Genomic DNA, 17,603 nt, shown 5'->3' on the forward strand with positions numbered 1-17,603 from the left:
AGAATACGTGTGTATTTTTACGTTAAATGTGGTTCTACCATACGTACATTTCCATACGTTTTCATGAACATAAAAACGTACAACTTTGACGTATTTATAGCAGTAAAACGTACAAATACTTACGTGTTAGCAGCTAAAAAACTTAAATAATCTAACGTAAGGTGTGAATGTATATGAATTCCCATGTATTAATATTAAAATCGTGGCTTTAATGATTTAAATCTGTTGTATTTAATGGTCATATCAATACATGTTTTTATTGAATTTATTGAAAGCAGTTTACTCATCTACTTAATGCTGCAAACTCCTTTCGGGGGATTACATAATGCTCCCTCTCGAGGCGGGAACTCAACATTACGTCAGCTAAGACATATACGGGAACTCCTCCCTTCTCCCACTTTTGCTGAAATCTTATTGGCTAACGCCAGCTGGGGGCAGCTGGCCAATTGACGCGAAGCATGCAAATACTGACAGGTTCGCGGGCAGTATAAATTGCATGGGCACGAAAAATTACGTCAGAATCTCTTTCTTCACGCTAGAAGTAGGGCTGTCGCAACAACTGCAATATTGTAATACCGCGCTATTGACAAGCAAACCGCAGTGGAAAGATAGAAACCGCAGCAACCGCAGTGTTAAGTTTTTTTTTTTTTTATGAGGCTTCTTGTTTTTTTTCAGTTTGTCACTGTGCATTCAATGTTAAATAAATTAATGATACAATATGGTTTTCTCGCGAGCCTTTGTAGCTTTATGGTGCTTTGTTTTTTTTGAGGCGCTCGATCTCGTCCCAAAACCTAATGTCACGTCGCCAGTTTGGGAACATTTTGGCTTTCAACCCAATGAAAAGGGCGAGCCAGCGAATATAGATGAGCCGATATGCAAAATGTGCTGCAAAAAAGGTTCCTGTGACGCGGCAATACATCTAATTTGAGGTCATCGGGACATTCTAAAACGCTTAATGTGAAAAACGCTTAACGTGGTTTAATGTACTAATACAGTGATATTAACAGACCAAACTCACTAAACATCATATTAATAAAGTATACTATCTACAAAAAATCAGATGATCCCTGAATATGAATTCAACGCGTTAAATAACACGTTAAGCCTTTTCCTCTCATAGAAAACCATCATAAGGCTTAACGTGTTATTAAACGACTTCCATTCATAATCAGGGATCATCTGTTTTTTTTGTACATCGTATACTATACTTTATTAGTATAATGTTTAGTGAGTTTGGTTTTTTAAAATCACTGTCTTAGTACATTAAGCGCTTTCTTATAACGGTTTTTTATGGGAGGAAAAGGCTTAACGTGTTATTAAACGAGTTGCATTCATATTGAGGGCTCATCTGATTTTTTTTTTATAGATAGTATACTTTATTAGTATGATTTTTAGTGAGTTTGGTCTGTTAATATCACGGTCTTAGTACATTAAGCGCTTTCTTATAACGGTTTTCTATGGGAGGAAAAGGCTTAACGTGTTATAAAATGCATTCATATTCAGGGATCATCTGATTTTTTATAGATAGTATACTTTATTAGTATGATTTTTAGTGAGTTTGGTCTGTTAATATCACTGTCTTAGTACATTAAGCGCTTTCTTATAACGGTTTTCTATGGGAGGAAAAGGCTTAACGTGTTATTAAATGCGTTCATATTCAGGGATCATCTGATTTTTTATAGATAGTATACTTTATTAGTATAATTTTTAGTGAGTTTGGTCTGTTAATATCACTGTCTTAGTACATTAAGCCATGTTAAGCGTTTTAGAGTGTCCCCTGTCATCCAGCGCAGCTGCCCCCTCAAGCATCAGGTTGCGGAGCAACATCAAAAAGAACAGCTGAGACCGGCCGACAGTTAGGAGTAGCTGAAGCCTTTGCGAAATCTGTAAAATACAGCCTTGAAAGTAACAGGCATACCTGCTGAAGTCACGGACAACCTCCGTGTCAGTGCCCATACCCAAGAGAGCGTGAGCAGATAACGAGCTCACACACGCTATCTGCATTAGGAGTTCATCGACTACAACGCGAATCCACTGTCATGGTGGGCCACTGCCGCGATAATCAGTCTAGATTTCCGCTGCTGTCCAGAGTCGCGCGCAAATACGTGTAATACATGTTAGAACTCTTTGATTTCTTAAAAAAAATGTTATTGGAAAACGCATGTTCTTGTTGCTGTTTGGTATTTAACAATAAACAAATGTTTTAAAACGTGTCTCTCTGTCAGGATAAATTAGGTATGTAAAAAAAAAAAAAAAAAAACAAAAAAAAAAAAACTGCGGTAATACCGCATATCGCGCTATTGAGCCACCCATAATAACCGCAGGGGAAATTTCTTAACCGCAACAGCCCTAGCTAGAAGTCTTATCTAAGTCATCGTGGAAGTTGCAATAGAGGACTACTCACCCTGTTTTCCTCTCCGCATCCGATGGCTGCTAATGCTAGATGCGGACCTTCACCAGTTCTGTGTGACCTGCCTGGGATTCTCACACGGACCACACGTGCGCCCACTGTGTCGAGCTGCCAGTGCGCGCCCTCAGAGCCAGAGTGGCTCGGAAAACAGCGGGAATGAGGCCCACTGCCGCCAGCGAGCCGCTGGTGGGCCCTCCCCCGCCCGAAGACGCGTTGACGTCGGCGTGATGGGCGATAGCTTCCGCCCTGCGAACTTCGTCCTCTTCGGAGCTGGCGAGGAAACGACTCCATGTCGCTTTCGAAGTCGGAAAAGGTTTGGACCTCTCAGTAAGAGGGATCGCCCCGACCAAGTCTCGCTTGCAACGCACCTGACGAGCCTGTGAAAGGTAACTGGACTCGTGGCTCCTCCAGTCGAGCTGCTACCAGACGGCATTGAGGCATGCAAGAGCTCGTGGTGAAGTCGTGGGCTGCACCCCAATCGGCGCGCACCCACATGTTCACGCACGTGGACAGGGCGGAAACCCTCCCCCCGTCGAGGAGACTGTGCACCTGTGCCCGTCTCCCTCTGCATTTGGTTCGGACCACAGCCTGCCTTCCAAGCCGTGCGGTTCACGGCCCTTAGACTGATAAAGCCTATACTTCTTAAGGGACGGCCCTTAGACTGATAAAGCCTATACTTCTGAAGGGAAGGCAGCTTCTGCTCTTCATGCCAGGGCAATACTCAAGGTGTTCAGGCAGACGGCGGCACAGTAGCGCTGACATCATCAAGGATCTGCGCACGGCAACTGATCTCGCGCTGATGGTTACTAAGCGCTCTGCTCAGCCGTTTCATGGGGCTCATGGTCGTCCTTACAGGCACCTATGGCTTACCCTAGCTGTCCTGGAAGACGCGGACCGTAGGACACTCCTAAACGTTCTAGTTGCTCCCTCCGGCCTCTTTGGTGACGTCATGGAGCTTTTCTCAGAGACGCAGAAAGCACGCCAAGGCGATGAGCCACGTGATACCCCGTCGCTCACTCCAGTCTTCATCTGCGAGGTTCCGCTCTTATGCACCTCGTCAGGCTCTAAGACCAGCTAAAATAGCCCGCCGTGACACCCCGGTCTGAACCGGACGCTCGTTTCGGCCGAAACCAGCAGTGGTAAGAACCTGGGAGGAAGCGTCAGGGTCGGTTTAGGACCCCGCACCGCGAGAGAGCCAGCGCGCCATCGAGCCGTCTCCCTGACTGACCGATAGTGAAAGAGTGAGTGCGCGGGAGGCCCCGCCCCCAAGTGCCATGTTCAAATGCATCATGTCCCCCATTCCTTCAGGCGACGATTGCTATGTGTGTTTGAATGCTGTTTGTGTGAGTTCCACAATAGAAGCATGTACACAATCAACAAAAGAGCTTTTCTTTCTCTTACACTCAACACTGTCACTCGCCCTGTCTCATAGCAGCGCTGAGCCACAACCCATGATTATAATGGCCTCGCGAGGGAGCGAGAGTGCCAACACCACAAAAAACACGGTGTCACCCTCCATTTTCAGATGCATTATGTCCCCCATGTTCCTTCGGGCGACGATTGCTATGTCTGTTTAAATGCTGTTTGTGTGAGTTCCACAATAAAAGCATGTATACAATCAGCAAAAGAGCTTTACTTCCTCTTACACTCATCACTGTGTCACTCGCCCTGTCTCAGAACAGTGCAGAGCCACAACCTATGATTATAATGGCCTCGCGAGCGAGCGAGAGTGCTAACACCACAAAAACACATGCATCGTGTCCCCCATGTCACTATGGGTGACGATTGCTATATGTGTTATATGATGTTTGTGTGAGTAAAAATTTTACTTAGAAGCATGTATCCAAATTCTTGTACCCAACATTGTGTCACTCGCCCTGTCTCTAACAGCGCAGAGCCACAAACCCATGATTATAATGGCCTCTCGATGGCGCAAGAGTGTCACACCATTACGCGACGCGACCCGCCCTCCCGCCAGTGCTTCCAGCCACGCGGGGGCGGGGCCCTGGTCATAATAAGCCATCCGTGGCTGTAGAGGTAACGCGTCCGCGGTGTCATTTCATGGACGGTAGAAAGGCTATCCCGGGCGTTTCACCGTGGATACTGGGAATATTCACGATGGATATTCTCTCTAATTCAAACGCAGACCTCCCCGCTTCAATGGCGTGGTCCCCTCACTGACTTTGCCCTAGAACCGTCCTGTTCTGCGATAGGAAGTTCTCAGTCTGCTCGATAGGGAGCGATAGAGCGAAATTTCCCCTCAGATCGAGCGGAATGCGCATGTTGAATTATTTGGACGATTGGCTGATTTTAGCCCACTCAAGAGATGTGCTATCAGTCACGTGAAAACAATGCTTCGCCCGTTTGGATACGCTGGGACTGCGTGTGAATAAGCAGAAGAGCGTGCTTTTACGAGTCAGACTGTAACATATCTGGGAATATGTTTGGACTCGATGGCGATGCGGCCCATCTCTCTCTAGAGCATTTCATCGACTCTGCGCTGTTTCAGACCGGGCAGGTCGTTTACACTGAGGGAATTTCAGAGGCTTCTGGGACTGAATGGCGGCGGCTTCTTCAGTGCGCCATCTGGGTCTGCTACATTGCGGCCGCTACTGTTTTGGCTGTAACTCGAGTTCCGCCGAGGGCGTGGTCTTCGGTCCACAAACACATACGGTCACAGTTGCGTCAGCACTCTGAGACCGTGGAACAGCCCGGATATGTTCAGCCCAGGAGCTCTTTTCTCTACGAACGCGTCTACTTCAGGCTGGGGAGCAGTGCGTCTTGGCGTACCTGCCTCAGGCCTGTGGTCGGAGTCACAGAGAAGGTGACACATACACCGTTTGGAATTGAAAGCGGTGTCCTTAGCCCTGCTATCCGTTCGGTCGAAATTGGAGCGGCAACTTGTACTGATACAAACCGACAACACGTCTGTGGTCTCGTACATAAATCGCCAGTGCGGCGTGCGCTCCAGAGCTCTATTCAAACAGGCAGCGAGGCTCCTGTTGTGGGTGGACCGACACTTAATCTCCATAAGAGCGTCGCACATCCCCGGTACTTTGAACCGTGGAGTGAGCATGCTTTCGAGGAACGGGATTCCTCAAGGAGATGGAGGCGTCACCCAGGATCAGATCTAATGATTTGGGAGGGAGGAAGTGAATTTGTTTGCTACGAGCGAGAACACACACTGTAAGACGTTTTTCTCGCTATCTCACCCCCCCCTGCCGGGAGATGCTTTGACATCGCGTTGGCCGGAAGCCAGGCCTACACGTTCCCTCCGGTGAAGATTCTGCCTGTGTTGTGCAAAATCAGGGAGGAGAGAGCGTCAGTTATACTCGTGGCCCCAAACTGGCCGAATCAGCCCTAGTTCGCGGACCTGAGAGAGTTAGTGATGGCTCCCCCATGGAGAATCCCCCTCAGGCAGGACCTGCTGTCTCAGGCGAACGGCACAATATGGCACCCTAGCCCCGAACTGTGGAACCTTCATGTGTGGCCGCTGCGTGGACCATAATAAGCGGGACGCTCTGCACTCACGAGTGCTAAACACACTTACGGAGACGCGAGCACCATCAAACATTCGCTGCTACGCGCAGAAGTGGGGAGTTTTCACAAAATGGTGCAAGGACATTTATGTTGACCCGGGGACCTGTTCCGTGTCGGATGTTTCTGCGCTTTCTACAGCACAGTATGGATAGCGGGAGTTTGAAACCATCCACGCTGAAGGTGTATGTGACCGCTAGTGCCGCTTTTCGTTCCCCGGTTGACGGGCAAGCGATCGGTAAGCACGCTCTGGTAATCAGTTTTCTCAGGGGAGCAAGGAGATTGTGTAATTCATGGCCGCCCTCCGTGCCGCCGTGGAATTTAGCTCTAGTTTTGAGGGCTCTATCTCTTACTACTGTTCGAGCCCTTAGCTTTGATTGCGGTTAAGGAGCTTCCCTGAAGTCTGCTTTGCGTTTGGTGAACGATATTGCATCGGTTTCGGACCTGGCGACTGTAACGTCACTCTCCGGCCGAGACCGGGTTTCTTTATGTTTTGCTGCTGGCTGGTCTTCCCAGAACACAATCGCCAGGTTTTACAAGCTGGATGTACCCTCTGTTGCGTCACATGTACTTTAGGTGAGTTAAGTTTTATTCATTCTGTTATAACCAGCTATACAGTAGTTACCATGGCTGCTAACTCTGTGTTATGGTTTAAATGGTTTATGCAGTTGTCACCGCTAAGCTGTCGACTCTGTGTTTACTCTCAAGCTTGAGTGCTTTTGTGTTGTGTCTGCCCTGTTTAGTGCGGGCTTCACATTTTTTGCATGAAGATATGCTAATTTTGTTAGGGTCGGAGCTATGTCTCATTGGTCTAGTTCCGCCTATCAGATGCAAGCACTCTTAGCGACACGGCCATTGGCTAGAACTGTCCTGCTTATGTGTGGGGGTGATTGACTCCGTTCAGGGCTTATCTTCACTGCTCTCACGGCGGGATTTTATACAGTTCCCATATACGTCTTAGCTGACGTAATGTTGAGTTCCCGCCTCGAGAGGGAACGTCTCCGGTTACTATCGTAACCTCGGTTCCCTGAGAGGCGGGAACGAGACATTACGTTAGCCGCCGTGGTTGCTGTTTGATCAGCTGTGCTAGCGTTCAGTCGTGATTCTGACGTAATTTTCGCGCCCATGCAATTTATACTGCCCGCGAACCTGTCAGTATTTGCATGCTTCGCGTCAATTGGCCAGCTGCCCCCAGCTGGCGTTAGCCAATAAGATTTCAGCAAAAGTGGGAGAAGGGAGGAGTTCCCGTATACGTCTTAGCTGACGTAATGTCTCATTCCCGCCTCTCAGGGAACCAGAGGTTACGATAGTAACCGGAGACGTTTTCTCCTATACAATGACTGACAATACAACCATAGATACACAAAAGCACAGCATAAAACATCACATCCATTCTATTTGTTTGCTGTACTCCATATCTTTAGAATCCAGATGTTTGCAAGGAACATATCCAAATTCAGCTCTTTATCAATCGATCTTCATCTTCATTCTCAGCAACAGCGACCGTCACAGTCAAAGCCCGCGCTCGTTATTCGAATTTGAAAATAGCGCCAGTGCACCACCCTCGAGAAGCGTTACGACATGGTTTACGGCACTGATATCGAAATCTCATTGGTTCTAACCTAATTCGTCACAGATTGCGACATGCCGTGTTTCAGTTGATAAACATTTGAAAGCCAGCGCGCCTTCACGGAGAGAGAAGACAGATACATAATTTCACGGATTAATAAATTAAATTCTGCTCTGTACTCTATAAAAACTTAGCTCCAGAAAGGACTGCGACTGGAACTCATTATCATTTGAACTACCTTTGCTACCACTTTTGATATTTTCGCAAAAAATAAAAGATTAACGTTACATTTGCTTGTCTGTTATTTGTTTATTTATAACAGTAACGTTATGTAGTTTTAAGAAATGGTTATGGGTAGGTTTAGGTGTAGGATTAACGTTAGTGGCTCAAAATAACGTTTTAATGTTATATTTTTGCTAAAATTGTGTTTTATTATGTTTTATTCTTTTAACATTCTTTATAAAATGGGTGGGTTAAGGTTCGGGTGGGGTTTAGGGATCTTACATTTATAAAAATAATTATAAAAAGGGAAAATATACATAAATATAAAAAAAAATAATCAGATACGCATTGAAAAGCAACTTCATGAGCAAATTTCTATGGATAACTGACTGGTCAGAGAACACGTTCTATCTGTAAGTATTTGAGGTTGTTTTTACGTAAATTTAGATACGTATTGAACCTGTAATTACGTCCAGATAATATGTAAATGACACTGTAAATACGTAAAAGCACATACGTATTGGTCAGTTGTAATTTACGTCTAAATATGTACGTTTTGATTGTGAGCTCAGGCTGATATATATTATATTTTAATATTCACTCAACAGATTCATTCAGGAATCAAACAAGCGACTGACTTAATGAGTGAGTCACTGAACCATTCACTTAACAGACTCATTCAAAACACAGATTCATTCAGGGATCTAACAAGTGGTTAAATTTGAGTGGGTCATTGAATTATTCACTCAACAGATTCATTCTAAACATCCAGAAAACACCACTGTGTTCCAAACCTATATGGTTCTTTTTCCAAAATCCAAAAGAAGATTTTGAATAACTCACACCACAAGATTTTTTGTGTGTGTGTACCTTGCAGTTCACTATGGAGACCAACTAATAATAGGCTACCAGTAAATTTGGACCTTGTGGGAATGTGTGTTTGTTTGGTTGTTTGGTTACCATGAGAAGACAAGCTTATAAATCATGCAGAATTGAATTTTTTGAAAGTCAATTTGAAATGGCATGAGGTTGAATAAATCCACTGCGGAGTTCCAATATCTAATAATTTAAGAATTAATTTTAATAAAATTGTAAATTAAAACATTTGAACAGATTCAAAATCCAATAGGACAGAACTAATGAGAACATGTTGGATATTTTTTAAGAACTGCAGAAGAAATGAATTGCTTGCACACATCTTTGATTCCTGCAGCAGAGAAACTATCTCTCTAAAACCCAAGTGATTTTTCTTTAAAGATTCACGATGGCCCTGCTAATTGTTTTGTCCACATCTTATATATTTAGAGTGAATCTTTTCAGAAGTCCATGCATTCAATACTTCGTTTGAATGACAAGCACTATCTACGTCACTGGAAGCCAAATTTATTCACATCTTTTCATTTTCAAAGCAAAAGAGCAGCAGCACCCTACAGGTGTTTGAACATTTCTCTGAACGGTTTTGAGACTTTTATACTTGCGCTGAATTATCTTAATGCGCCTTTTAAAGCAATCAGTAACTTTACCACAGCTGCAGAAAACAGACCATCAAGTGGTGTATGTGCTGAGTGCAGCTATTGTACAGAGTAATGTGGAACAAACAAGAAAACAGCCATCCTTCTGCTCTAGTCTGAACTCTTTCTGAGAAAGGTTAACAAAGTTAAAGTGGAATCGTTTCTGATAGATTCAAAATTGAGCACTAACGAAAGCTTTTGGCCTTTCAGCTTATAGTGATCCCAAATGTAAGCATACTGAACAAAGATAAGTTTAATGCGATGATAATAGCAGACTATTGAACACAAACTCACTTGAACAATTTAAAATTTAGGACAGCTGTTATTGTTGAAAGCATATACTGTATATATTTGTTGCAATATAAACACTACAAAAATCTCTACAACGGTCTTATTTTATGAAAACTGATGAGATTTAGTTGAATTAAGGCTAGGGATCTTGAAAAGGCAACTCATTATGAAACTGAACACACTATATTTAGTTGTTCACTTTCACTCATTCAGCAAGTCAACAGTGGGAATAATTATGCCTACATTTCATAAAATAACCATTAAAAAAACTCTTCACATAAGCAGTGCATAAAAACGATCTCCACCGTGCAATGAAAGAACATTAATCTTATTTAAAAGTTTCATATGAAGACTTATTTGCTTATGAAGCAAATACCACTTCCAATTGTTTGTGCACAGCAAAAGACTGACTCTGCCTTTAAAAACCTCACTCAAGGTTAGTTTTAAGTGCTGCAACATAAAGACATTGGATTTCTATAGCCACTACCTTCACCTGATTTAACATAAAACACTTTCTGTTTTTCTTCTCAGATTGCAAAAATGCTTTTTTTTAATTTTTAATTTCCTTAAACATTATTAGTTTTGACATTTGGTATTGGCTCTGTGTGTGGATAATAAAGTCATTTTAACAAATAAAATTAACCTTTTTTCCTTATAACGCTGAGTTAAGGCTGCTCCAACTTTGGTGTAAAGTTGCAAGCCAGACTAAATTATGGCTGCTCTGACCCACCTCAGCCGTTAGTGTCAGTATGCAGTTATAATTGTGTTAATGCTTTCATGCCACCAATGTGCAGCAGTAAACAGTGTGAAGAAGACATGTAAATGCCACTTCAGAAGCACTTCTATGCCACCTTTGCAGTGTATATTTAAAATGTTCTAACTAAAAATGAGAATCACTGTGTCCATAAGAATGTTTTTCTAGGGTTTGCCCTAAATATTCAATTTTGCACTTTCATCATTGGAGCTATTAGAAACCTAGGTGCGTTTCAGAGCTGTGGTAACCATGGAGACTGATGTTAGCCCAATCCAGCCACAGCAATGTACTTTGAGAGCCAGCTTTATTCCTCAGGATTATACCGAGAGAGATTTGGGGATTTTCATTTTATTATAGGAACATGGATACTCATTTTGGTTTGCTACTTTTAGACTTTTATGGTCTCATCTTGTACACGGTTTGCTAAATATTATCTGTAATTAAAATAAGTACTAAAGAAAAAGTCTGGAAACTGTCATACCTGTCCCAAATTTATTCCTGTGCACTCCAATTATACAGAAAATTGTCAGAAGGCTAATAACATAAAGACATATCACCCAGTCCCACTTCCTACTTTGAATGCATTGTTTGCTCAAGTGTGTAAACTGTTTTTTTTTTTTTTTTTTGTAGTCGAGGTAATCACAAAATGAGCACACTGAGCAGAACTCGTAGAGCACGACAAAATCAGTTTCTGACACAACCGCAGGGAGTGAGAAAGCTTCTCATCAGAGCGGCTGGCCCAAAAACACATTACACCTGCCACAGTGGGCTGGAGTCATCATTACTGATGAAGCAGAGACAGGGCCAGTGAGACTGGTCTGATCCGATCCAGCTTTAATCAGAGGTGTGAACCACCGCGTCAGATCAGTATTTGATGAGTGAGGGCCAGAAATCAAACATTTACCCAGCAGCTTTGATAACAGAGGGCACAGGAGCCACCGAGGCCGGAACTGAGGAAAAACACTGCATATGTATATCCTGGAGATGTACCATCTGCTAATGAAAGTCTTTTTGTTTTTATTTGGTCCTTCTAGGGTCTGGTTAGATACTGCGGCAGAACACCCTAATGATCTTTCCTTTTCAATTAAGCAGCTCAGTTTTCCTAACCTGAGCTCAGCGCAGTGTTCCAGAACTAATTGGAAGCTCAATATGAGAAGGTGACCTTAATCAGCAAGCATCCTCAAGGTACTTCCACATGTGAGAGTGAAGAAAACAGGAAACGCAACAGCACCATCAGCCTCTCAAAGAAACACATTCACATTTCCCCAGACAAAAGGTGGTTGTTTTATTAAAAGTTGAAAAAGACAAGATATGGCATGTTACTTGTGGAGGAGCATTGTTTTTAGTGCGTGACCACCCCACGACTCATAGCCAGGGGGTCCGCAATATAATTTTAGGTCTGTATGATTTCTAAGATGTGGAAGAAAAACAGATTTTCTTAGAATTTCATAGGGCCCTATTATTGTACAAAATGTTTTTTAAAAATACTAATTTGGTCCATTTCATTATTTCAATTAATTAGATGTGCTTTTTTACTTAACAGTCCAGAAAAATCTAAACAGGAATAAATAAATGGAATCCAGAAAAATTAATCCGGAAGCTCCAGTGGCATATGCTTAATCACAGTTATAATTATGTGGGGTCCTTGGAAATTTGGGGGAAAAGGGGTCCCCGGACCCAAACCGTTTGAGAACCCCTGGACTAGAAAAAGTCCATCTTTGGGTCGGGTTTAAATCCTTTCAAGTCTCTGAGTTGTTGCAATCTCTGTAAAGCATATTGATTATTGATATAAGTTTTGCAAGGATATTTTGAACACAAGCTAAGCAACTGATTTTTCCCTCAATAAATCTTCTGTACTGCAGTGAAGACATTTTTTATATGATCTGCATTTTATATCTAATTCAGCATTTACCCAAATAGTGCTCCCACACTGCAAGATGTCTATTAAAGATTGCTTCATCTGGAAAGCATCTGCTCTGTACATACAGTACAGACCAAAAGTTTGGACACACCTCGTTCACAGAGTTTTCTTTATTTTCATGACTATGTCACACTGAAGGCATCAAGGGCTATTTGACCAAGAAGGAGAGTGATGGGGTGCTGCGCCAGATGACCTGGCCTCCACAGTCACCGGACCTGAACCCAATCGAGATGGTTTAGGGGTGAACTGGACCGCAGACTGAAGGCAAAAGGACCAACAAGTGCTAAGCATCTCTCGGGGAACTCCTTCAAGACTGTTGAAAGACCATTTCAGGTGACTACCTCTTGAAGCTCATCAAGAGAATGCCAAGAGTGTGCAAAGCAGTAATCAAAGCAAAAGGTGGTTACTTTGAAGAACCTAGAATATGACATATTTTCAGTTGTTTCACACTTTTTTGTTATTGTATATAATTCCATATATAATTCCACATGTGTTAATTCATAGTTTTGATGCCTTCAGTGTGAATCTACAGTTTTCATAGTCATGAGAATAAAGAAAACTCTTTGAATGAGAAGGTGTGTCCAAACCTTTGGGCTGTACTGTACATCTGACAAACATCTTCCAGATGTCAGCTTTCCATAAATTATAAATCGTAAACATCTTAAAGGCATCTTCCAAACATCTATTTGACATCTGACAGGAAACAACGTCTCATCTCGGTGATGTACCTGTGCTATCAGGGTATGTGGAGCCTTTGAGATCTTGGCAGAGCTCGTGAAACTGTTGCTAGGATACAAGAGCGCCATCATCTGTTTAGTCCTTTAAAACAAATTAGAAAGGCTTCATTTTATCCATGGATTAACTATAACATGCATACAAATAAATTATTTATTAAAGTCATACAAAAAAAAAATTATTAACTCCATATTTATTTTATAACGTCTTTATTGTCCAAAGTACCATAAAATGATAACTGTACAACTCGGCACACTTAAGCAGAACCAGGGCACTAAATATCCAAATTGGGTTGCTGGTTGTAGTTGAAGACACTTAATTTTTTTTTTTACATATTTACACAGAAAGACTTAAAGTGTGTTGATGCTCTTCGAATAGGAAAAAAAAAAGTTCTTAAGAAACTTAAAAACAAAGCAAGTCCCTGGTACTGGACACATGGAGTGAGGAGAGCAGACAGTGGATCAGAGATAAGGATGGTCAGAAAGGCACTGTGTGATGTCTATGTACAGGTCATCCATCATTCAGTGAGAGCAACTCAAGTCCAGGCTATTCACAGTAGTTAACTCTTTACATCCCAGTTGGCAATTACACCAGAATTAAAATGAGTCAAAACAAACATGAGAAATGTTCCATCAAGTACCCATATTGTTCAAGTTGACGACAGCTTAAAACAATTCTAACAGAACGTGGTGGAGGGGGAAGACATGACAAATCACTGAACGGACAACAGCAACTTAAATCAAACTACACGGGGAATTTAAAAGGTTAAAACTCGGGAGTTGGGAAGATGGGATGCCAGATCAACAGAAAGCATTCTAACCTTACAGCACCATGTCTAGCTCAATCTCTCCAGGCCATTCCTAGCGGTTAGTACACTTCTCAGCGTTTCATTACAACACGCAGCCTGAAAACTCTATGAAGGAGCTTCATTTCTGTCGCTGAAACGACGCGAACGGATTTTATTCGACTCCTGTGGTAGATTGTTTTCTTTGGTGTTTCATGATCTCAACAAGGCAGAACACATTAGGTTAAAACTACATTTTTAAAACGTTTCATTCTCGCCAGGCACCACATTTAGCCGTGTTAAGCTAAAAAGCTACAATTTTCTATTTGTTTCTTGTTCAGTAAAATACATTAAGGTAAGTGTAAACATGATCAGTATATTGTCCAATGGCACTAGATAGACGATGAACCCCAGAACGTCGCGTCCTCTTCCACGAGTCTCACATTCCCCTGCTCCTGAACAGGCGTCAGCACTGCGCCGGAAAGCGACCTTACAGATTCTGGATATAACTATAGATCTATACGAGATATTTGTGCGCACTCATCCTTTGCCCTTACATCATGATGAGAGGGGAGGAATTATGCATGTCATGACATCAACTAAAGACAGCAATGTGAAGGCATCGTCGTACAGGACATCCGCTCGAAGCGCTTCTCCTTTGACATCAATGCATAACGCGGTGAAAAGTGCGGTGTCGACTGACTCCTCCCTCTCCAATGGGTTAACAAACTGTGAGTTAAAAGCACTTGGTAAAGCGTGGGTTAGGATTTCTTCGTAACCACAGTCTTGTGAAATCTACCACCGTCTTGGGTCAGGTTGACGCCTCAGCTTTGATATGGGTGAACCGATTTCGCTTTTGTTTTTTTTTTGTTTTTCTTTTCCTTTTTTAAATATTTAAATAGATATAAAACTTTCTCTTTTTCCTTTTAAACAGACAGTCTGTACACATCTGGTACCAGCACATATAAAATTACAAGAGTTGTTAAATTAGAAAGGATATGTTCCTTCTGATACGTCATATCAAAAATATGCAGCTTTAGTAAACATTTCATAGTACTTTTTTTCTAAGCTAACTTTACATTGCTACATTACATTTTTCAGGGTTAGAAACATAGCAAAGGTGAGAGAACGCCGCCTCGCGCTTTCGTCTCGGAGTCCAAGGGCTTTCCGTGCACAATGCGGTGATCTTGAGCACCGAGCAGCGGTGTGACTTTAAAAGCTGTTGTGCGGAGGTAGAAGCCTCTGAGAAAATAGTGTATTAGTCCCTGTTCTGCACCTCCACGTTCGCTGTACCAATCTCAGCACCTGCTCGCCGCTTCCTCCCATTCTCCATATCCTGCCTCCCTCACAGCCTCAGTCGATCTTCTCGACTTTTCCAATGATCTTCTCTTCAAAGATGGGCAGGATGGCATCGTCTTCGCGTACCTCCTCGAACACCACCCCACAGTCAAACTCGTCGCTCACTTTCTTGAAATAATACCTAAGATGTGGAGGAAAAGGGATAGGGATGGTTTAACAGACCATGTATATCAGTCAAGTAATTCCATTCAGCTGACGTTGCTGTAAAATTATTAGCATTATATATATATATATATATATAGCCATTTGATACTAGAAAGAAGTTTAAAGAAATGGCTCATTCAAAAATTTGCTTGCCTCATGCTCTTTTTTGTGTAGTCAATACATTTAACAACACGAGGATGAGTAAATGACGATGAGATCTTGTTTTTTTTTTTGTGTGTGTGTGTGAGCCATCTAAAATAATCTATATATAAACTAAACACTACAGACAGTTCCCAAAAACTTACTGATGCTAAGAACATGACAGGTGGGAAAGGATTACCTGTAGCTCCCTTTCTTAGTAAGCAGCTCCTTGAACTGTCCCAGTGTGACGATTCTTCCTTTGACGGATGTCCTGTATGGGATGGGCTCTCCACAGAAGTAATAGGCCACAGTGATGTTCTCACAGGGCTGCTTCTTCACGTTCTTATGCCTGTAAATTAACCCAGAGGCAAACATTTGTTCTACAATAAAGAACAAAATTATGCATTTTGTTTTTCTAGCAACAAACTGAGAAGTTCAATGTCCTGAAAGGATGTCTGGACCAGAGCCGCATTTCAAAGGCTTTTGTATATGCTCTGCTCGGCTTGAAGTGGGCACGAGTGCTGGTGGGTGTCACAGGATTGGTTTACTGTTACAAAGTTAAACTGATTCCAGATGCCTGACAAATGTTCCTCAGAAAAAAACACTGGCATCGATGTGCCACTTTCATCTCATCCACACCAAAGCTTTGATGTCACTAAACTGCTTCTCTGCATTAGGAGCAGGCACTCATCCACGGCCTCTCATTCATCTGCAGCTGATCAGATGTTAATACGCCGGAACACCACTTCACTGCAACCAAATTCATGAGAATAACTACGTACTAAAACTGGTAAAACTATATTATATTCTTAAAGGAATAGTTCACCAAAAAATGTAAATATGCTGTAAACTGACTCACCCCTAGGCCAGCCAAGATTATTGTTAATCAGAACAAACTTGGAGAAATGTAGCATTACATCACATGTTCACTAGTGGATCCTCTGCAGTGAATGGGTGCCGTTAGAATGAGAGTCCAAAGAGCTGATAGAAACATCACAATAATCCACAAGACTCCAGTCCATCAAGTAACAAATTAAGTGAAAAGCTGCATGTTTATAAAAAACAAATCCATCATAAAAGGCGTTTTAACTTTGAACCATTCCTTCTTGCCAAAACAGGATTCTATAATCCATAATACTTCATGTGGTCCTTGATCTGTGAATATTTCTCTCCTGATTCAGAGATGATGACATTTTCTCTGGAGAAAGCAATATTATGGAGTGAAGACCCATACAAACACACAGATGTTAACTGATGGATTGGAGTCACATGGATAACTTGTGGATTATTGTGATGTTTTCATCAGCTGATTGGACTTTCATTCTGGTGGCACCCATTCACTGCAGAGGATCCACTGGTGAGCAAGTGAAGCAATGATACATTTATCCAAATCTAGAGAGTAAATCTACATTTTTGGTTGAACTATTCCTTTAACAGTGGAATAGGCTAAACAAGTCTGGATAGCGCTACACAGAAGTGTTAGTGAACTACATGAAGGCACAGCCCTGACAAACACGTGCGGTGCATGTATCGGTGGCATGGGATGCTGAAGAGAAGGGCTACACTCTATGGAGATGCAAGGAGGACATACTCGGCCTCGGAGAGCTCCATGTCAGAGACAGCGGGCACCACACTGAACGTGGGGAACAGAGCAGGCCTGACAGTGGTGCGACCTCTCTGGATCACCTCCATCACATACCTGAGGAACAACCCCGAGTTAGACACACCGGCTGCGTTCCAAGGCTTACATCGCCTATTATACGCATGCACCTGAGCCAGCCACAATGTGTGCAGGAATATGACTACTAGAAAAACAGGGGGAGGAGGAAACAGGCTTGCATTGTGCATTATGGGTCATAGAGGGATCACTGACAAAGATAACTTCTAAAATGAAGTAGTTTGTAAAAGCAAAGTGCTTAAAAATGTAATCTTTACTAATGCTGGTTGCATATGGATTCAGGATATAAAACGTAATAACATATTCCTTACACCTCAAATACATGCAAGCGTGTCTTAGTAAAAAAAAAAAACATATATACATATATATTTATTACAATTATCATCATTTTTGAGGAGTCACATCCAGTCTGGATGAACCTTACCTTGTCGCAGAAAGTTCAAATTATCTGAAGATTAAGTGACTTCCTGGCCTTGACATACAGTCATAAGGCTCTGCAGGTGTATATCCTTTCTATATCATTTCATTTATCAAAAAAAAATTTTT

General features: G+C 42.3%; 1 protein-coding gene across 5 annotated transcripts in view; it reads right to left on the reverse strand.

Moving 5' to 3' along the window:
• Positions 1–13,147: 13,147 nt before the first annotated feature.
• Positions 13,148–17,603, reverse strand: part of LOC132149387 (axin-1-like) — a 33,499-nt gene continuing 29,043 nt past the window's right edge. For 4 of the 5 annotated variants that reach the window (XM_059558576.1, XM_059558577.1, XM_059558574.1 and 1 more), the window contains exons 9-11: positions 16,971–17,078; positions 15,579–15,728; positions 13,148–15,215 (exon numbers count right to left, since the gene is read on the reverse strand). In XM_059558576.1, the coding sequence (XP_059414559.1) occupies positions 15,089–15,215; positions 15,579–15,728; positions 16,971–17,078 (385 nt within the window). In that variant the 3' untranslated portion in view covers positions 13,148–15,088. The remainder of the gene's footprint in view (positions 15,216–15,578; positions 15,729–16,970; positions 17,079–17,603) is intronic. The other variant, XM_059558578.1, reaches the window with a different exon arrangement.

Source organism: Carassius carassius, chromosome 9, assembly GCF_963082965.1.
Source record: "Carassius carassius chromosome 9, fCarCar2.1, whole genome shotgun sequence".
NCBI lineage: Eukaryota > Metazoa > Chordata > Actinopteri > Cypriniformes > Cyprinidae > Carassius > Carassius carassius.